This window comes from Gorilla gorilla, chromosome 6 (assembly GCF_029281585.2).
Source record: "Gorilla gorilla gorilla isolate KB3781 chromosome 6, NHGRI_mGorGor1-v2.1_pri, whole genome shotgun sequence".
Lineage (NCBI taxonomy): Eukaryota > Metazoa > Chordata > Mammalia > Primates > Hominidae > Gorilla > Gorilla gorilla.
The window spans coordinates 126,736,346-126,758,555 of record NC_073230.2 but is presented as its reverse complement, the minus strand read 5'-3'; the positions used below and the strand labels follow the sequence as shown (position 1 = coordinate 126,758,555).

At 38.2% G+C, this 22,210-nt stretch overlaps 1 protein-coding gene across 5 annotated transcripts in view; it reads left to right on the top strand.

Moving 5' to 3' along the window:
• The window catches only part of CTTNBP2 (cortactin binding protein 2), a 159,631-nt gene that overhangs the window by 74,956 nt on the left and 62,465 nt on the right, over positions 1-22,210 (top strand). For 4 of the 5 annotated variants that reach the window (XM_055392150.2, XM_019031726.4, XM_055392152.2 and 1 more), the window contains exons 4-8: positions 2,718-4,371; positions 10,959-11,162; positions 12,463-12,562; positions 14,832-14,982; positions 17,686-17,940. In XM_055392150.2, the coding sequence (XP_055248125.1) occupies positions 2,718-4,371; positions 10,959-11,162; positions 12,463-12,562; positions 14,832-14,982; positions 17,686-17,940 (2,364 nt within the window). Of the gene's footprint in view, positions 1-2,717; positions 4,372-8,987; positions 9,028-10,958; positions 11,163-12,462; positions 12,563-14,831; positions 14,983-17,685; positions 17,941-22,210 lie in introns of all 5 variants that reach the window. The other variant, XM_055392151.2, reaches the window with a different exon arrangement.

Sequence of the window (22,210 nt, the reverse complement as noted above, 5' to 3'; positions counted from 1 at the left end):
TGTGCTCTGCTCTCTGTGGTAAACTTTTATTAAGACATGTATTAGTTTGAGATAGGATTTACAAAGCACAAGTGATTGAGGACAAAGATAGAAAAGGATTACAGATGCTTTTATAATAGTATAGTTTTCTGTATAAATATTTGAGATTAGCTGAATTGCTCTCCACTTGGAACTCCTTCTCAATTTGATTCTGAAAGATGATGATCCATAGTGCAGAATTACTGTGGACAAGATGTGAGATACAGTGAGAAAAACCTGAGACAGGTAGAACCCCGAGTGATTGCCATGACTGACACTCATTAGCTGGATGACATTAGGAAAAACACTAATATGGCCTCTAGTTATTGTTTTGTAAAATGAAGGTAGCTCTTAAAATTCTCTACCTTCAGAGGCAAATGATGAAATTTGTATTTTAATAGTTAGCGGAAAACTGGCCTAGTTTATGTTTTTCTTACATTGCTGTAAGAATTTTTTTTTGTTGGGGTTAGTATAAAATACGATTTAAATTTTCTTAATAGTTCTAACTTTGCATATGCCTTCTAATACCAGTCTGTTATTTGGTGCATCTCAGAAGAGTTCAATGTGTTTTAGTTAATAATATGTCAAATTTGTGCAAGACACCCACGTGAATAAGATATACATATAAAAACAGTATATGACAACACTATTGTTCCCCAGTCTTACCTAATCTACTTATGAATTACTCCCAAAATTTTATCCAGTAGAATAAAGTATATATGTAATTATGCTTGAGGAATAATCTATATTCCTGATTATCTATTTATGGGACACATCCCAATGCTATTTAGCAATTGTTTGTCAAAGCAGGAAGCATCCCAGAGTAAAGAAACACTATCTCTGACCATTAGTTGTACAGCAAGCCATTTTCTCCTTTTGGTTCCATGACTGACTGTGAGGGGAAAGGAGTCGTGGATTTTTGTAACAGGGTAAGAAACAGGAACATCGTCAGGACTTACAGATCATGAGAGTATCTTCCTTTGTTATTGATGACAAAAATTTGACTCAAATAAGTAGTGACTCTCTTGAGAGGATATTTGTGTTTAACATCTACAGGGGAAAACAAGTCCTATCCACATCTTTATAATCAGGTAGATCTACTTTAACCTTTAGGAACCATAAGGCCCATTATGGACCGCCAGTGGAACATTTCACTAGTTGGGGAAGTGAGGCGTGTAGGCTAACCTGGCTTCTGTATCCCAGCTTGGGGTGTGTCCTTTGCCCTTCATGAGCCCTTCGTGACAGATGCTTCCCTAGACAGAAGTGAGAAATTTGCAGGAACATGTTAGACTAGTGCCGCTGTGAGGCTGCCCACTTAGCCAGAAAGCCCATCACTTCTACGGAAGTAACGGAAGTTGATTGTTATCAGTGGAACTATGTTAATTTCAGCTCATTCATTCAATATACAATTTATTAAGCACCACTGTGTGCCAGCCACTGTTCTAGGTCTTAAGGACACAGTCCCTGCCCTCAGTAAAGTCACATTTGGGGTGAGGGGGCTGCAGGCAGGTAGTGAACAAAGGTTGATAAACACAAGGGTGGGAGTTTGTCAACTGTTATTTCCCACAGGGTGGTGAGGGAAGGCCTCATTGTAAAGGTGACAGCTGAGCAGAAGTCTGGAAGAAATGAACAAGCCAACCTCTTGTGCTATTGGGAGCTTTTGTGTATATTAGAAAGCCCCATCTGGAGAAAGAAAGGCTTTGAAAGCTCCCTGTCTAGGCTGATCAGTTAGAAAAATGATTTCACTCTGGAAAGCACCAATCCTAAGGGCCTGTGGCTTGGTGAACAGACAGTGCCTTTCTGTGAAGGAAAAGGCACCCCCGTCTTCATGCCTGGGCAGGCAGCTGGGTGAGTAGGGAAATCCAAGGAAGGGAGAGAGGGCTGGAATTTTGCTCCTACTCACCCTCCCACAGGTCACTCTTCTGCCATGGCGCTACGGGAAGGTGTGTGGTGGGAATCCCATGCAGAGAGAACAGCAAGGACAAAGACCCCGAGGCAGGACCATGTTTAGGAAACTCGGGCATCCAGTGAAGCTAAGGGAGTAAGCAGGATCAAAGTAGGAGACAAGGTCAGGCTCCGGGTTCACTGACACCAAATGTAGTTCTAATAAGATCGTTGTTTAGCTCTTCAGAGTTTTCAAAGAACTTTCTTTCATATATAATTTTATATGATTTCCACAACAACTCATCATAGGAAGCTCAAAGAAGTTACATTACTGAGATAGGTAATACAATTAGCAAACATGGGGGCTTAGAATTTAACTGAAGTCCTCAGTTTTCAGTACTTTTCATGACACTTTACCTCAGAGATTAATAATTTTAAAGCATTAAACCTTTTTTAAAAATATCACCAATTCCATCACAGAGCTGTGTTTTTATAAAAATAGACCTTTCTGATCCCTGTGCTGTGATTTAAAGCATCTGATTATTGTTCTCTTTTTCTGTAGTTAACTTCAATAGACTTTAAAAATTCTCTATTGTTGTAATTTAGATGTCTTTATAAAGCCATTTACGTCTATTTTCTCATTTTAATGGGTCTTTAAAATATTTCTTATCACAACACTTTTTGAAAATGTGGCGTTTTTGCTAACCCGAATTATTTAATTGTTAGAAAATTAATAAAAATCTCATAAAAAGCATTTCCTTGGTGAAAAGAAAATTCTGTATATTAATCAGGGTTTTCCTGTGAATTTCTTTCAGCTGGAAATGGAGAAGCTTCAGCTACAAGCCCTTGAGCAAGAGCACAAGAAGCTGGCTGCCCGCCTTGAGGAAGAGCGTGGCAAGAACAAGCAGGTGGTCCTGATGCTGGTCAAAGAGTGCAAGCAGCTCTCAGGCAAAGTCATAGAGGAGGCCCAGAAGCTCGAAGACGTAATGGCCAAACTGGAAGAGGAAAAGAAAAAGACGAATGAATTAGAAGAGGAACTCTCCGCTGAGAAACGAAGAAGCACAGAAATGGAAGCTCAGATGGAAAAACAACTCTCTGAGTTTGACACTGAGCGGGAACAGCTTCGTGCCAAGCTGAACCGGGAAGAAGCACACACCACTGACCTCAAAGAGGAGATAGACAAGATGAGGAAAATGATTGAGCAACTGAAAAAGGGAAGTGACAGCAAACCAAGCCTCTCTCTTCCACGGAAGACAAAAGATAGGCGTTTGGTTTCCATATCTGTGGGAACAGAAGGAACTGTGACAAGGTCTGTTGCATGCCAGACAGACCTAGTGACAGAAAGTGCTGACCACATGAAAAAGTTGCCTTTAACCATGCCTGTAAAACCTTCCACAGGGAGTCCCCTAGTTTCTGCAAATGCAAAAGGGAGCGTGTGCACCAGTGCCACTATGGCCAGACCGGGTATTGACAGGCAGGCTTCCTATGGTGACTTGATTGGCGCTTCTGTACCCGCTTTCCCACCTCCAAGTGCAAACAAAATTGAGGAAAATGGACCAAGCACTGGCTCAACATCGGATCCAACCAGTAGCACACCCCCACTTCCCAGTAATGCTGCCCCTCCCACTGCTCAAACACCAGGCATAGCTCCTCAGAACTCACAAGCTCCACCTATGCACAGTTTACATTCACCATGTGCCAACACCTCTTTGCATCCAGGTCTAAACCCACGAATCCAAGCAGCTAGGTTTAGATTTCAGGGCAATGCTAACGACCCAGACCAAAATGGAAATACTACCCAAAGTCCTCCGTCAAGAGATGTCTCGCCTACAAGTCGTGACAACCTAGTGGCCAAACAACTAGCTCGGAATACTGTGACCCAAGCACTGTCAAGATTTACAAGCCCTCAAGCAGGTGCTCCCTCAAGGCCTGGAGCTCCCCCAACAGGGGATGTTGGCACCCACCCTCCAGTTGGTCGGACCAGTTTAAAGACTCATGGTGTAGCACGAGTTGACAGAGGAAATCCTCCTCCTATCCCTCCAAAAAAGCCAGGGCTCTCCCAAACTCCTTCTCCACCACACCCCCAACTCAAGGTTATTATAGACAGCAGCAGGGCCTCGAACACAGGGGCCAAAGTTGATAACAAAACTGTGGCTTCGACTCCTTCCAGTTTGCCACAAGGGAACAGGGTGATCAATGAGGAGAACCTTCCTAAGTCATCCTCCCCTCAGCTGCCACCAAAACCATCCATAGATTTAACTGTGGCACCTGCAGGCTGTGCCGTTTCAGCCCTGGCCACGTCTCAGGTGGGTGCCTGGCCTGCTGCAACCCCCGGACTGAACCAACCTGCATGTTCAGACAGTTCCCTTGTCATTCCTACCACCATTGCCTTTTGCTCTTCCATAAACCCCGTTAGTGCCTCATCCTGTAGACCAGGTGCCTCAGACAGCCTCCTGGTAACAGCATCAGGTAAAGGGATTGAAATGTTATACCCTTTTTAAAGAATATGGCCTCTCTTCTCACTTGCCTTGATTTTCTTCACATTGCCTTGAAACTTTTTTTTTTTAATTTGATGCTTCCCCCCACCCCCATTTCTTTTCTTTCTCTCTCTATTTTTGTATTTTTTAAAAGGCTCCAGGGTATGGTGATTCATCTTGCTATATGAATTGCGGTTTCGCTATGCTAAGTGCTTTCTTCATTTAAGATAACCTGAAAGTAGTGGCTTAAAGCACATGGAGACCATTAATTTAGAGAGACTAAAATATTTACATGGGAGAAAAGAGTATTCCTTCTTATTAAATATTTATCTCACGAGACCTCAGTGGGTCATGATCAGACAGTACGTGTTCAATTCTGTTCCTTCTGAGATGACATTTTTAAAGACCTTTCAAGTAATTATTAACACTATGTTGGATTACCAAATTGACTAGATTTGTTCCGTAATTGGTATATTTTAAGTTCTAATATCAGTTTGGTGTTTTCGTGTTTTTTTTTTTTACCTTCAGAAATGGAGTGTGAATATTTATAAATCTGTTCTAAATTTAGTTTATTTCAAAAGCCATGTACCCTATTTAGTGCTGCCGTCTTCCAACACTCGGGCACAGATGGTTAACATAGCATATGGGCTATGTCACAGGAGGTTTCCACTGCAGGTGTGGCTTATGAAGTCACTGAATCTGGGACTCTTGAACAAAGAAGAGGTGGATTTTTCCCTTTTGTTATACAGTGCTAGAGAAAGTATTGCTTTTTATTGACATGACTGGATTAGTTATTTACTAAGCAAATGTGGCTCTAAAGTAATGTTACCAAAAATACATAATTGTAAATGGCAGAGACTAGATTCCAAACACATCTGACTAACTGCAAAGTCCATGCTGTTTTCAGTTCCCAATTTTACCCCTCAAAATGTGGATGACAAAGTTCTGTTGACACTTTGAAGAAGTCTTTCCTACCATGGGATCTTAGTGGTTGGTGGAGATTGTTGGTTCTAATGGGAGAGAACTTTTATAATTACAGGAAGGTTTGAACAGTTGTTATATTTAATACTTTGAGGGGAGAGAGAGAAAAGCAAACAGCATCATATTTGCTAATTATCAGGTGATGACAGCAGTACACTAGGATTTATTTGTCCAATTATAAGCTATCAACTTGAAATTAAGGTCTTTGAGAGGCTTTATCCATATTTTGAGGGGCGAAATAGGGAATTGGAAGCAGCATGGACTTGGAAGTTAGATCTATGTTGAAATCTAGTCTCTGCCATTTACAATTGTGCATTTTTGGTGACTTCTTATGCTACTCATATGGGGGAGGGTGGCTGTTAGGAGGATTGGATCCTATAACCTGTCAGCTTGGTATTGAGCTTAGAATAGCATGAGTAATCAATAAATAGAGGTGATATTACTGCTTCAATGATATTGTTACTTACAGTATTTTTGAGAATTTGCTATGGAATTGATTTTAGTATTATTTTGAGATGTCTTTACAGGCATTCAGCATTCTATATTTTTGATCCAAAATGGTATTACTGAGTTGAACAGCTCTTCTCGTGGCCTAAAATAATTTTGGCTGTTTCTTACAAATTAAATCCACCCTCAGAGAGGAATTTTGCTACTCAGGAGAATAGAGAATGTACTATAAGATCTTTGGGCAGTCACAAAACACAAATTCCAGAAATGTGTGGAGCAGTGGCAGTGCTATTGCCATAAATGCATAGACTGTAAAGTAGAAAACACTTCCTAGGATATAGAAGTTTTGTCACTTAAAAAAAATACAAAGCCATCTTTACTTTGAGACCTTGAGGCTTTGCCACTTGTTGCCTTAGTCATTACTGTGGTCCTGGGTTTAGCTGCACGTGCCCTTTGGTTTCGGCAGAGAAGCTTTAAAACCAGGATCTATGACTGAGGAACATTTTGTCAACAGGATTGAAAAGTTAACGGATTAAAATCTGTTAACTTTTAAAGACAGAGATTTACTAATCTATTATCTATTCACCAGGATGTCCTGCCCTAGGATTCAGTAAAATTTTAGATAAAAGAGCTATAACTCCTCTGAAAAATGCCCTTCACTTATGTCTGGAGAGCAAAAGACAATATAGACCAGAAACCAAAAAACTACCAGCAACTGAAGATACGGAAATCGGATTCCTTATTTTCTACTCTCTGACTTTTGCAATTTTACCAAAGTATTTTATTTATTTATTCCTCTCAGAACTTCTGAATTACTTTTGGTAGAATAACCAGTGTCTATGTCATTTGCTTAGAAGATGTGGCTTATTAAGGGAGAATGGAGGCACTGGAGGCCTTGAGTCATTCAGCCAGTGTTTACTGAGCACCTAGACTGGGAAATGGAAGTGTGATTACACTTACACAATGGGGGTGTACGACTCTACAACTCAAGTATAAATGTAGTTCAGCTGATCTTTCCAAATAAGATAGAGGATTTCAACTCTGTTTTGCATTTAGATTGCGCCTATTTTCGCCACTGTGACCATTGCAACTAAGAAACACCAGAGCTGCCTCCACCCTGCTTACTAACCTGTCTGTGCCTGGTTGAGCTTGTGCCTCTCCAGGTCATGAGCCCTTTGAAGGGGATTAACCTTCCAAACAGCCACTGATTCCATTGTGATTGCCCAAAGCAAGGCACAGGGACAACACACATCTGTCAAATACCTGGCAGGTGTCTCTTCCAATTTCAGTGATCAAACAAGCACTGAACTAAGTGTAGTAAGGCAGGATTAGTCCATTTCTGCCCCTTTCTAAGTATCACCCTAGAGAGCTAATTCCCTCTGAGCCATTAGCTTTTTCATTTAAAAACAAAAGCATTGCTGGCTGCAGTGCTCATACCTGTAATCCAAGCACATTGGGAGGCCGAGGCAGGAGGATCACTTGTGATCAGGCGTTCAAGACCAGCCGGGGCAAAATGGCGAAATCCCATCTTTACAAAAAATATAAAAATTAGCTGGGCATGGTAGTGTGTACCTGTGGTCCCAGCTACTCAGGAGGCTGAAGTGGGAAGATCACTTGAATTCGGGAAGTCAAGGCTACAGTGAGCCATAATCATGCCACTGTGCACCAGCCTGGGTGACACGGTGAGACCATGTCTCAAAACATTGAACCAAAATTATATAATAATATTCCCAAACAAAAAAAGATTTAAACTTGCCTGATAAATTTTCAAACTACCTCTCCCTCCTTGGAGAACTACTGGCCCATGATCTTTCCAACTCTAGAATCCTGTGTTTCCATGTAAGCTTTTATCTATAAAAATTATGACTAAGTTAGAGCCCCAAGGAAAATTGGAATGACAGAAGTTACCCTTTTAATGAATTGTAGTATAAATTACCCAAACTCTATTTGGCAACCTTTATAGCCAAATGTTAAATTTTTTCATAACATTCTTAATTCTAAATGAACTAGAATTTCTTGTTCCTCCTGAACTTGCCAGATAAACACATTTCAAATGTTAGATGAACAGAAGCCTAAACCAGAAATCACTCCAGGCAACTGAGTTTCCATACCCTTGGAAATTGTTTTTTCTGTTTTTTCTTTTTTTATTTGATACATTTGATTTAATTTGGTTTACACCTTTTCCCTATTGAAACATATCTTTTAAAAATTATCCTCCATGTATGATTGGCTTAAAGGCTAAATCAGAAAACAAGAATGATCTGGGCTATGACATTAACCTTCTCCACCCTCTGAAGCTGATGCCGGAAGCTGTTCTCACTCCTTCCCTCTGCCATTGCATGTCCAGTCATTCCCTTCCTCCTGGCATGTTGTGCAGGATGCTCACCTTACTAATGTTTGCGTATGACGCTGCAAAACTGATTGACCTTTTGCTAACATCATTAGAGTAGCTGTATGAATACCGGTCTGTTCTGTCTTAAGCACTATTTAACCTCTTAACTTAAGTATTACCATTTTTATGATTGTCAGGAATCATAACATTGGAAACGTTAGTGAAGATATAAAACATATTTACAGTTTTAAAATACTTGGTATTTATAAAGCATTTTTCTTTTGTAAAGATTTTAAAAATATATTGCAGACCTCTAAAAAAATAAGGCAACTGATATATCTTCTGTAGTTCTGTGTAAGAAGACCCTTGAGTGGTCTAAAGATTGAAAACAAATTGAAAAAAAAATTTGTCTTTCAGATAACTTATTAAAAATAGGGTTTCCCAGGAAATTACAGCTGCAATGGAATATTTCCATATAAGGCAGTTGAAAAATATATTTAAACTGTCTCCTCCCCTCAAAAGCCTAGATTTATGGTGAAAAAAGAAAAATGTAAACAAAACCCAAAAGAATAGCAAACCATTTACATATATTGGTATTCATAAGAGAATATCAACAACCAAGACCCCTTGGATGAGATCTAAAGAGAGAATGAAAGAGAGGCTGAGTATGAGCCCCATTCCCTCCTGTTCCACAGAGGACTGTAGTGCGATGCCTTCATGTTGCCTGTGTTTGCTTTGCAGTCGAGGTTTTATGCCTTCGTGTTTATAATTTCTCTGTTTATCCATTTCTAATAAGTACTGATTTAATTTTTGTGGGCCTGTTTTTTGTTTGTTTGTTTGTTTTTAAGAAAATACAAAAGGTAAAATGTACCAGAGAGGAGCCTTCTTGTAAGTATGAAGTAAAAATACTACTTTTGTAAGAAGAGCTAATGAGTATCAGTAGGAAAATATCATAAAGTTTAGATAAATATTGAATTTTATGAGCGTTTTAATTTTGTATGTCACTACATGTAGTCCTAATAGGATTAAAAACAATAAATTATTCATAGACCCAAATAATTGATTATAAAGATATAATATCCAGCTTTTTATTAGCAGTGTAGTTTCATTTGTATAATTGGCTTTGTTTTGCCTTTTTAATAAAGAATTTTTTAAATACTAAGTTCCTTTGATATGTACTTTTAAAATACTAAGATAATTTAAGGCAAGTAATTTAGGATTTAATCATAAGAATTGAGTATTACATATGTATTAATATGACTCTCATATGCTTAGAATAATTATGCTGATACCAATGTACAGAGAGTATAAAACATCCATCTGTTGTATCTTACTAAAGGGATATTACCACATATCGTAATCAGGTGGCCATTCTGCCTTGTATTCCACTGCTAAGAAAGGACATGCAGGTAAATATGGCGAGATCTTATCTCATCATGCCACACACTTGCAAAAGGATGTAAAGTCAAAAGCCCATGTGACCATTGTTATGAGCAGAAGGTTCAATATGGTTTTAATTTTCTTTTACAGGTGGTAGTGGATAGTTACAAAACATTTTAAAAATCCAAATGGTATAGTTCCTTAACATAAAATTTTACTGCAGCTAGTAAAAAGTAATCTTTGTTTTATGCACAATGAGATGTATTGTGCATATAGAAATTCAGGGTCTAGTCATTGTGAAGCACTATTTAGAATAAAGCCCTCCATCTGTAATCACTTTGGTCAGGACAAAATAGTCCTAATTGGTCTGTGAAAGTGTGCCCTTAGGGATGAATATATGTACATATGCACAACGATGTTACAGGTATTAGAACCCTATAAGGAAAAAGCGGAAAATGTCTTATTTTGAAAATTCACTGTATTTAAGTCTAAAATACACAAATACCTATATGTCACATTGAATGAACATTTTTTACTTTACTGTTTTTACAGCCTTTTGATCAAGGAAGAATTCAGAAAATTTTTCATGCTATATGCAGCCGAATTCACACACTTAACAGACTCTCTTCTAAAGCTGCTAAATACTGATGAGAAATATCTAACTATAACTCATTGTTTTTGTTAAAATTATATAGTTGAGTGTCCTGTTTTGTTGGCTGATTTAAAGTTTGTTAGGCATTTTGTAAAGGTGGCCAGATGATACAGTCTTTACAATTGTATATTGATTATTTGTGCTGGTGAACTCTAGATCCAGTTATATATGTTATATTTTATTATCTCTTAATACTGAATAGCAGTTGGCCTCCATTATTTCTATTCCCAAATAAGGGAATTCAAGGAATATAAATAGACTCTTTGGTCCATCTTAACGGTTTACATAAAATTTGTAATTAAACATTTTAGAAACCTTGTTGAAAAAGAAAAATCTGTTACAATTATTTCTCTTATACCTAAAAATATCAGTTTACTTTTCCAGATTAATATTGAATTAGAGGAAAACTTTACCTTGTAAAACCTTTACATTTTAAAATTCAAATTGTTTTAAAATCCTGAAGAGAAATTTGAACTTTTAAAATGAGACAGCCATCTTAAGTTTTCCTAAAACCAGTCACCACTTTAACACTTACCTGTGCAAGACTCATGACTAAAAATGATTTTTTACCATGTATGTTGATTTAATTAGCAGCAGATGTAAGATCTGAAATAACAGTCCAGATTCATGCTAAGTAAATATTAACAGATTGATAATGTTAGAAACCACATAATCCTCTAGGGACACATGTTCATATGTTTGTGTGTGTGTAATTCAGAAAGGAATGGGTAATATCTGTCTCTTGTCCTTGCTCCTACTCTCTAACGAGGGTCACTTTAACCTACAGGCTGGTCACCCTCCCTAACCCCTTTGCTAATGAGTGGTGGTCCTGCCCCCCTGGCTGGCAGGCCCACCCTTCTTCAGCAAGCTGCTGCCCAGGGAAATGTCACTTTATTATCAATGCTGCTTAATGAAGAAGGACTGGACATTAATTACTCCTGTGAAGATGGCCATTCTGCCTTGTATTCTGCTGCTAAGAATGGACATACAGGTAAATATGGCGAGATGTTATACCACACACTTGCAAAAGGATGGAAAGTCAAAAGCCCATGTATCAACTGTAATGAGCAGAAAGTTCAATTTAGTTTTATTTTTCTTTTACAGGTGGTAATGGATAGTTTTTTTAAACATGAGATTTAAAGTTTTTATAAACATTTAAAAAATCCAAATTGTACAGTTCATTAATGTAAAGTTTTACCAGAGCTAGTAAAAAGTAATCTTTGTTTTATGCAAGGATTAGTTTGCATTTATGGTCTGTTAGAAATACCTGATATATGAGAAAGTCTAATTATCAGAACTTTAGTGCTACATGCTACAGTGAGGGAAAGTTTTAGCAGTTAGGTAAGGTCATGGGCCTGAAATTGTTCCACAGTTGGAACAATTTATAGTTATTTGAATGTCTTAAAAGAACCGAGAAGTTGTGTAACTATAAATGGTATATCGATGAAGACAAGAATTATTCTTGTTCTTTAAAATGCAAATCCTGTAGTCAAATATACCAAAACATATGGGAGTGCAGAAAAAGAGAGGACTTGACCGCAAATGCAAAGTCAGATAGCGTTGCATATGGAAGCCCATATGATTGTCGATTAATTCAGATAAATGGAGGATTCTAGTGACCTCAGAGAGCCCGTTATTTTTAAAGTATTCTAGAATTCTTCATAATCACTATGGAGATTTTCTTTAATATAGAAGAAGTAAATCTAGTAAGTAACATCAGGAATGTGACATCTAGGTGAAATTTATTCCTGAGTTAGGTGACTTTCGATGGGTTGTCCTTTAGCCTCATTCATGGAGTTAAGTGTAGGATGCCCACCATCCAAAAGCAGTTTAAAGATTAAATTAAACATCATAAAGTAATAATTTATTTAAATATGAAGAATGGTATTTCAGTTTGGTAAATGAATTTGATTCTCCATCCAGGAACATTATTTTCTGGGATAGACTGTTGGAAAGATCTGGTAAAGCATTTTCTGGCACATGACATTTTTTTTTACTCAGCAGCAACTCTTCCCAAAATGCGCACGCACATGGGCACATGCGCATGCACACACACACACACACACACACAGGCATCTTAGTGAGTCTGGGGTATTATAATCTTTGGGAAAATAGGCTGCTTTTCCTGTAAAATAGTCTACGGAGTCTCAGGTCTGCCATGATGGAATTGTGAGATGAACTGTGCAGGGGAGAGTCCCTTTGGGTTTAGAATCTATCTACAGCTTGTATAGAATTTGGCACATCATAACTCCAAATGGGGAATTTACATGGCTTTCTATTAAAATCCATAGACTGTGTGAGATTGCTGCTGAGTGCAGAAGCCCAAGTCAATGCTGCTGATAAAAATGGCTTCACACCCTTGTGTGCTGCAGCTGCTCAGGGACATTTCGAGTAAGTTGCTCTTAATTCTTTTTTTCCCACCATCAAAGGAGCCTCTTTTTATAATTTGCACACGTATTTTAGTTCCGGCTGAATGTGTAAACTAGTGCTTAAAATCACTGGCAAATAAATTCACTAAATATATTTGAGGATTTAAATGCAAACTAGGATTCTAAATTTGCTCTTAATAATAGTTAATGTTTGAGGGAAGTGAAGAAGAGAACTGGGCTGTTTCCCAACTGAACGTGAATGAACTTTCTTTGGAAGATCATCTATGGCATATCAACACATATGTCGTGAGATGAAGGACTGTTGAGAAGTTTGTTTTTCACTGTTTTACACCATTCCAACCCCCTAAAAGATTTTTTACTTATGATGTCACTAGAAGTAGAACATAGAATTATATTGGTTGTAATAATCTAAATTTCCTAGTGGTAATGTATTCTAATTATTCATCTTGTTTTACCATTTAAAACGAAATCGAAGCATGAATTTTACATACTGAAAGTAGTTTGAGCATTAAGCTAAAGAGACCCTATTAATTAAAATATACCTAACTTTAGCAATGATTTCTTTAGTAGCTTACTAAGTCAGTTAGATATAGGCATGACTTTTTAACATTAAAAGTCATATTTTAACTTAAAAAAATAGAAAATAGCTAAGTTGCTTTCTTTGCCTGTGCTGAAATGGCAGGTTGTGGGAAACGCAAGTTGCTTTTAACTTTTTAATCTAACTGTCCCGACAGGAATGTTCTTTAACAAATTCCAGAATTATTGAAATATGGGTTTTTAAGGTTGACTCCATGTTATTAATCATAAATTAATTTTTTAAAATTCAAAATGAATTATTTATGTATAGCATGATTCACTTTTCTGCATATCTACCACATACCTCATTACCCTGAGTTTGTCATTGAGAACCCTAGACACTGATTTTGCTGTTACTCTTGGGACATATCCTGACTCCTTCAAAAGGAATTTCTCCTGAGCTGTGCTTTTTACCTTTACTTTCACCAGGCAACCTGTAGGGGCACTTTCTTGGACATATAGCAGTCACAGGAATGGAAGCATGGATAACTCTGCAAACAGGAAGGACCCTGGAGAAATCTGGGGATTGATTTTTTTCTTTCTTTCTTTTAGACGGAGTCTTGCTCTGTCGCGAGGCTGGAGTATAGTGGTGCAATCTCAGCTCACTGCAACCTCCACCTCCTGGGTTTAAGCGATACCCCTGCCTCGGCCTCCCGAGTAGCTGGGACTACAGGTGCACGCCACCACACCCAGATAATTTTTTGTATTTTAGTAGAGACGGGTTTCACCGTGTTGGCCAGAATGGTCTGGATTTCCTGACTTCGTCGTCTGTCCCCCTCGGCCTCCCAAAGTGCTGGGATTACATGTGTGAGCCACCGTGCCAGGCTGGATTGGTTAATTTAAATGTGTCTGATACACATGTATATCAACATGTCACTTAATTTAAAAAAAATGTATAAATCAGATACTGCAAGGGAAAATTAGGAAAAACATTCATTGGAGTGAAAATAAAAGATGAAGTGGATTGCTTCTTACTTTGATTATGATTTAGCCCTCTTTTCTAAGTTTATTCTCAACTAATTTTACAACTTAAGCTCTACATGTTTAGCTAGTAAATAAGTGCCACAAAGTCTTGACTTTACCTCATTTCTTTCCTCCTTGATTCTCAGGACAGTGAGTTTCTGCTTAGCTATCTTTTCCTCATCAACTAGCCTGACTTCAGGAGACAGGACAACCTCTGCTGTCTTTTCTCCCCAAGGCAACCCTTTTCTCAGCCTTTCTGCTGCCTTTTATAGAGAAGGCACATGGTGCCCTGCTGTCTATGCTATTTATAATTATTTTCTCAAGTGAAAATCTCAGAATGACTCAGCAGCCTTTTTTCAATGTTCAAACTATTTTGAACCAAAATAATATATATTTATCAAGTACAGTTAAACCGTTCATCCCAGTAAGTTAAATTCTAAGGACTCTACTTTCACAAGTTGGTTATAGGGAAGTGTCATAAAGCAGGTATTAGCACTTTTCAAAATTTCCTGGGAGAAATTAAATTTTATGATTAGAATATATTTTCTAGCCTTGTGAAAAAAACAGTATTCATGTAATAAGATCCATAATAATTGATATATGTAAATAGAAACAATTGATGTATATAAAGATGCAACATTGCTTTCTTTTCTGTATTTAATATCTTGGTTAGGTGGTGCTTCAAAGGTCAAACCCAGGTTTTATGTAATTAATCCTAATCTTGTGTTTAGGTGTGTAGAATTATTAATTTCATATGATGCTAACATTAATCATGCTGCTGATGGAGGACAGACACCTCTATACCTGGCCTGTAAAAATGGAAATAAAGAATGTATTAAACTCTTGTTGGAAGCTGGAACCAATCGAAGTGTAAAAACCACAGTGAGTAGCAGTCTGTTTTTTTCCCTCCGTATATATAATTTGCAATACATTTGTAAACTCTACAACTAGAAAAACAAAATAAATTAAAATAGAGGTTGCTTTATTTTGTTTTGCTTGTAGGATTTGGAAAGTGTCTGACCCTTGTTTGAATCTCTGTCCCGTTAATTAAATGTCTTGTTCATTAGCCTAGCCAGTCCTTTAACCTCTGAGCCTCAGATTAATCTGTCAAACAGGAAAACAAATACCTATGCTTTGATTATTTTTAGAACTAGGGCAGACAAGGGAGGTATAATTTTTTATTCATTCAACAAATAATAGTCTCAGATCCTGGATTTTCTGAAGTAAAGGAGGACCAGTGGTTAATAATATAAGCAGAGATGTGGCCGGGCATGGTGGCTCACGCATGTAATCCCAGCACTTTGGGAGGCTGAGATGGGCGGATCACCTGAGGTCAGGAATTCAAGACCAGCCTAATCAACATGGAGAAACCCCGTCTCTACTGAAAATAGAAAATTAACCCAGCGTGGTGGTGCATGCCTGTAATCCCAGCTACTAGGGAGGCTGAGGCAGGAGAATCGCTTGAACCTGGGAAGCAGAGGTTGTGGTGAGCTGAGATGGTGCTGTTGCACTCCAGCCTGGGAGAAAAGAGCAAAACTCTGCCTCAAAAAATATATATACATATACATATATATATATATATATATGCAGAGATGTAATAAGCTAGATATAAACATTTTTAATGACTCATTGCTACAGCTTTTTTTCTTTAAAAAACTTCCTATTTTTTGAAAATCTGAGAAAACAGTTTAGTTTTATATTTTTCATGTTATTTATATATATTACTTGAGAAATCTGTGGTGTTACACATATTCAGTATAAAATTCTATAGTGAAAAATGAATTAATTTTGTATCACAGGGCTGAATGAAAAATAAGTAGTACAGCATAAAAATTAGTCACATCCTAAGTTAGAGAACACAGAAATCCATTCTCTCCAACTAGTTGCTGATGAGCTGAACAAAACCTTTAGAAGTATAGATGCTCAAAACTCCAGAGATAAACAGTGTAATTGGGAACAATTATGTCTTGTGCCTTATAATAAGAAAGTATCAAAAGAGGATAGAAAATAGAAAATTTTTTTTCCAGAAGTGGTTGCATGGCCTTTGTAATATAAATCGGGAAAGGTCAAAAGCACTTACACTCTTCAGTAGTAGACTACTTGTGTAGTACTGTTATACTACCCAAGTAAAGGTGTCCACAACCCAGTGAAGAACACGCCTGAATGGAGCTGATTGAAGATCCATAGTCTTGTCTTAGCCAAGTGGAGTTTATTTACCTGATTGGAGCACCATTGTCTTGTCTTAGCCAAGTGGATTTTATTGCTATGAGATACCAAACCAGAGAAAAAGCCACATTATAAAGGGACAGCTTTAGCAAATGATCAGATGACTTAGCCCAAATTTAGATTGTTCGTATTTATTGCCTATTTCTCTGTCTTCTACCCTATTATTTTTTAAAGTGTACTGTAGCTTACTGAAATATATTTAGTAAAGTGTACTGTAGCTTACTGAAATATATTTAGTATAGCAATGTGAAATACTGCATGAAAAAGGTATGTCAAAGGGAAATTAAAGGTAGAAAAATAAAGCCAAAATCACCAAATCACCAAAATAAGACCAGGTTCTTTTATGAAAAATGTTTTAAAAAACTAAACAAGATGGGTGCCTGAGTAGAAGGCAGACCGATTTCTATATAAAGATGAAGAGACTGTAGATAGAACCTAGATTTTTCCCAGAATAACGCTTGTCAAACTTTAGTGTATTAGAATCTCCTGGAGGGGTCGTTAAGTCAGATTGGTAGCCCCATCCCCAGAGTTTCTGATTCAGTAGATCTGAGATGAGGCTTAAGAGTTTACATTTCTATAAAGTTCCCAGGTGATACTGATGCTGCTGGTCTGGGGACCACACCTGAGAATCACTGCCCTAAAAAGGACTTCTATTAATACCTCTACTCTAGCAACCAGCTAAGTGGGTAATAGAGGCTCCAAAATAATATATTCTAGAAAACAGACCCAATAATTTTAGTTGAAACATTTTCTAAGCTTATAATGATCAGTATCCCTCTGCAGTCACAAAACACCCAATAGGGGCCCATAAACCTCCACTGAAATTATTTGGCTTTGTTTTTTCTTTATGTCTACCTTTTCCCTATTATTTAGGATCTTTGCTTCTGGGGTGGTTGGCATAAAATTTTAAGATCACAGAGTTAGGTCAGTGCCTTATAAGTAAAACACGGCTTATAACTGCATTCTTTCAGTGCTCTACTAATAACATTGCATATAAATTTTTTAATCCCTTTAAGCTAAAGTTCATTCTCTTTCATAGTATTAAATTGAGATTTTGATTTACCATACATAATGCTCAGTTATGCCCTGGACAGTACCTGCTCACCCCAAATGGTTAACTGGTAGGTAGAAATGATTACAAAATAGCAAACATGAGTCATAGCAGTTGGAAATATTGTTAACTGACGGGAGTCAGAGAACTTTACCCAGCTCATCAGTGATAATGTTCAGGATTGGAATGCCTGCTTTTCCCAGCTCAGTGGTCCATGCCCAAGAACATTTAGAAGTGAACTTTCAATAATATTATCCTTGACATTAATGTTGTTATCAACCCTTTCCCCCTGGTCATTTTATTTTCAGGATGGCTGGACACCAGTTCACGCAGCTGTGGACACTGGTAATGTGGACAGCCTCAAGCTTCTTATGTACCATAGAATACCAGCTCATGGAAATTCTTTCAATGAGGAGGAGTCCGAGTCAAGTGTCTTTGACTTGGATGGAGGAGAAGAGAGTCCTGAAGGCATATGCAAGCCTGTTGTTCCTGCAGACCTCATTAACCACGCCAACAGAGAAGGCTGGACTGCTGCCCACATTGCTGCTTCCAAAGGTTTTAAGGTGTGTCTGGTAGCAGCTGGCCTCATCATGCAGCTGTAATTTGATGAGCAGCAAAGTTGTCTGCTATAGATTAAGTGTACTTAAATTGAATAATTGGAGACTGAGTGATACAATTGCAGATGTTATTTACCAATACAAATTGACATTATTCCTATGTAGTAGTTACTTATGGTCAAGGGTATAAGAGACTTTTAATAAAAATCATTTATTTGTAGTTTGTTAATAAGAAATATGAGGGTAATTTCAAACATTTTATCTTATCTACTATAGGAGCAAATCATTGGCATTGATTTAGTCCATTGGGTTGCTTACTTCAGTACCAACACCATGCTGCTAGTTAGAGGCAGGGGGCAGGGTCAGGATTCACACTCGTGCTGCAGAGCTCATTCTCTTGCCCTGTACCCTGAGCTGCCAAACTTATCCCTAACTGTGCTGTCTTACCGATATCTAAGAGGGAGCTCTAGATGCTCAGATAGAATACAGAAAGATTCTGAATATTAAAGAAATAGTATAATAATAGTAGTCCATTCACTCATGTTTTTCTGATGTCAATCGCTTTAGCATTAATATGTGTTAGCAATAATAAGATATTAGAAAGTTCCTGAGTGCAAGGCACAGTGCGTGCTAACATTTGCAAGGATCACTTTTGCCATTAGCTCCTAGTTCAATGGCAAGTGAGCAGGGTACAAGACAAATGTAGGATAAGAAAAGCACACATGAAAAAACACAAGGACAACAGAAATGCAGTTGGAACAGTACAAAAATGCAGCAATTATGGGAAAAAGAAAGAGAACATACATATTTCAAAGGGCAGAGCTCCAGGAATGTTAGGCTCAGGCATGGCCCATTCTGGAGGAGGTGGAAATTATTTTGAGCTTTGCAAGGAGGGTTAAATTCACCATTACCACTGAGAAAGGAGAGTGGTTCAGGTGAAAGGAGCATTAAAAACAAACACATGGAAGTAGGGAGGTGGATAACAGGTCCCTGTTAATTGGGGTAATGGAGAGTAGTGAGAAATAAGACCTGACTGGGAGTTTCACAGCAGGGCCCAGGGCCTTCAATGACACAGCAAGGAGTTTGGTCTTAATTTACTAGTCAAAGTGAAACCATTGAAAGGTTTTGTACAAAGGAACAAAATAATCAACTGAATAGTTTAAATAGATTCATTTAGCAACAACATCAAGAAGATTTGAGATTATGAAGAAATTGGTATCAGGAAGGGATACTACATGAAAGATGATGACAGCAGTGGAAATAATGAGAAATATTAGGAATGCCCCAGGAATGAACATGGATTAGATGAGGGAAATGGGGGAGCTGAATAAAAAGATAATAGTGACATTCCCAAAAGGAACAAGGAAAAGACATCATTTTGATCAAGAAGACAGAATGCAGTTTTAGACATGCTGAATGTAAGGGCTACGATTTGTTCATCCAGAAGGAGATAGCTAAAGATGTGTTTAGAGCTCCTGGTTGGGTAACTTCCTGTTATTGTGAACTTAGCAGAAGCTGTTCATCTTGGACTTTGGTGTTTTACAAAATGAGAAAAGGGCATGATTCAATTCAATCTGGAGGTATTGTTTGTTAGCAGTAGTTTTGTTGTTTTGTTTCCCCAACTTTACCCTTTGACAAAAGAGATAAAAAAATTCTGGGAACTTGATTTGTTTGTATGATTTGAATGGAATGCAATAATATTTGACATAAAAGTTTTTGGGAGACAAAGATGGAAAATGTAAATAGTTTAAACTTGAATATGCACAGTTAATCTAGGACTATGAATCTCTTTTGCTGTTGTAGAGGTGCATGGAAAGGGTAGTTTGCAACCTGCCTCCACTCCTTTAAAAGAAAAACTGTGAATGTAATATGAGATGTTAATGATAGGAGTGTGTTATACCTGCACTCAGCCTAGAGGCAAAAAAAAAAAAAAAAAAAGAAGAACAAAACCTGAACACCCTCGATCTAGGATGTTCGGCTACTGAACCTCTCAGGCTAGGCAGAAAGGAACCCACTCCCCAGGGTGAGTTACCCTTCAGTGTAGGGCAATTGTGATGCTGCTCAGCTCCTTAATTATGAATCTTTTATTAGTTCTGGTGTTTTTATGATCAAAGATGGCATTGTCATTGATTTCCACACCTCTGGCATATTGTCCAAGGAAAATGTGACCTCCTTCTCCCATAGACTATGACTCTCCTGTGTTTTTTTACTTTAAGAAGCACAAGATGAATTTTGGACAAGGAAAGAGAGTTTTTTTTAAGTGGGCATGACTGACAATATTCACACACTGCTAGGCTGTTAATATATTTTTTAAGCCCTAGAGTGGACATTTAATCTTCTAGTCTAACCTCTCCATTTTATGATTAAGACATTTAAATCCCAGAGGGTTTAGTAGATAAAAGTTGGGAATGAAGCCCAGATTGCCTGAGTCCATTAGTCTTTTCATTGTACCATACTTCCTTCTCCCCTAGTCAAAGATATTGGAAAATATATTTGTATCATTTGCCTAATATTTATATTCTGGCTGAGATAGTTCTTCAGAAAGTAATCCACTTATAACTAAGATATTAAGGCCAGATTTCTGAAAAAAATACAGCTCCGAGCTAGTCATTGCATTGGTAAAAAGATTCTACATTGACCACAAGTAGAGCTTAAAAATATTTTTTTTTCTTTTCTCTAGCATACATTTGTCTAATCTACGCAGGGTAGTAGTATCGTTGCTACCCAAGAAGATGACTTCAGTTTCCACGTGGTTTTCAGTAGAGAACTGTGGAATTTCAGAGCTTGAAGGGACATAACATAGTTCAGTGGCCCCCAACCTTTTTGGCAGCAGGGACCAGTTTTGTGGAAGACAATTTTTCCATGGTTGGGGGTGGGGTGGGTGGGAATGGTTTCAGGATGAAACTGTTCCACCTCGTAAGGATCATGCAACCTAGATCTCTTGCATGTGTAGTTCACAATAGGGGTCACACTCCTATGAGAGTCTAATGCCACCATTGATCTGACAGGAGGCGGAGCTCAGACAGGAATGCTTGCCCACCCTCCACTCACCTCCTCCTGTGCGGCCTGGTTCCTAACAGGCCATGGACTGATACTGGTCTGCGAACCCCCGGGGTTCAGGGACCCCTGACATAGTTCATCTAGTCAATTTCCCTTGTGTTGTAGATAAAGAAACTAAGTCTTTATCTACAAGAAATGGGAAATGGGTAACTAATTCCTGAAGATCAAATTCCCAAATCTGTCCTTTTTCCACGTCAGCCCCTGGTCTTTATTTCAATGGTTAAGAAATTTGTGCAGACCACCATTAAATGTCATCGGAAAAACTCTCTCTACAGCTGGCCTGACTATTCCAGAGAGGCTGCTGAACTAAGGATAAGCCTTTGTTTCCATCATTTCATGTGAATAGATACATGAGTTTCTTAACGAAACTTCCTGTTCTGTCATGAAACCATTGACATGTTAATTTCCTGCAACCGAAACAAATTTAGGAGATTGCCTGGATTTGTGCAGCTCTGTTGTTGAAGTTCATATACCCAGAGATTTTTTTCACTGGCGGGACTGCATGAATTTTTGACTACAGGAGGAGGTTATAGTTCTCGCTTATGTGTTGCCGAAGCCAGTGGCTTCCTGTCACTTCTGCTTTTGCTTAGTCTCCCTGGGTGTTTTAACAAGTTGACGATTTAATGCATACTCCTCTCTCCCTGGGCTTCCAGAACACTGCCCTTTTCTCGCTTCCTCTCCAACTTTGCTGACCAGGCTTTCTATTTGTTTTTCTGCTTTTTGTTTTTTGGGGTGTGTGTGTGTGTGTGTGTGTGTGTGTGTGTGTGTTTGTGTGTGTGTGTGAACTCTAAGCAACTCCCAAGCTTTATTCTCAGCTGCCTACTCCTATTTTCTAAGAGCTTATCCAGTCTTTCAGGAGTCAACAGTGACTCCTGCAGTAACTAGTCCCAAACCCATATCTCCATATTTGCCTTTTTACTTGTCCTCCAGACATTCATCTCCAGCATCCTGGAGGTCATCTCTGGGCAGTCCCACTGTCCTCTGATCAGGTGGTAGCCCTCTTGTTACCCACTTTAGATCATTTTTATGTGTTAGGATTGCGATCTGCCTGATGCATTGTTAGCTTTTAGTCATATGAGAGTCAGACGTTTCTACTCACACTGTAGCAGCCACCTTGGTCCTCCAGGAGGTATCCATGAGGTATGTGCAAAGGTCCACATGACGCCCCAACATTTGGATTCCATATTCCTAGGAATTGGATGCAACAAGAACAAGA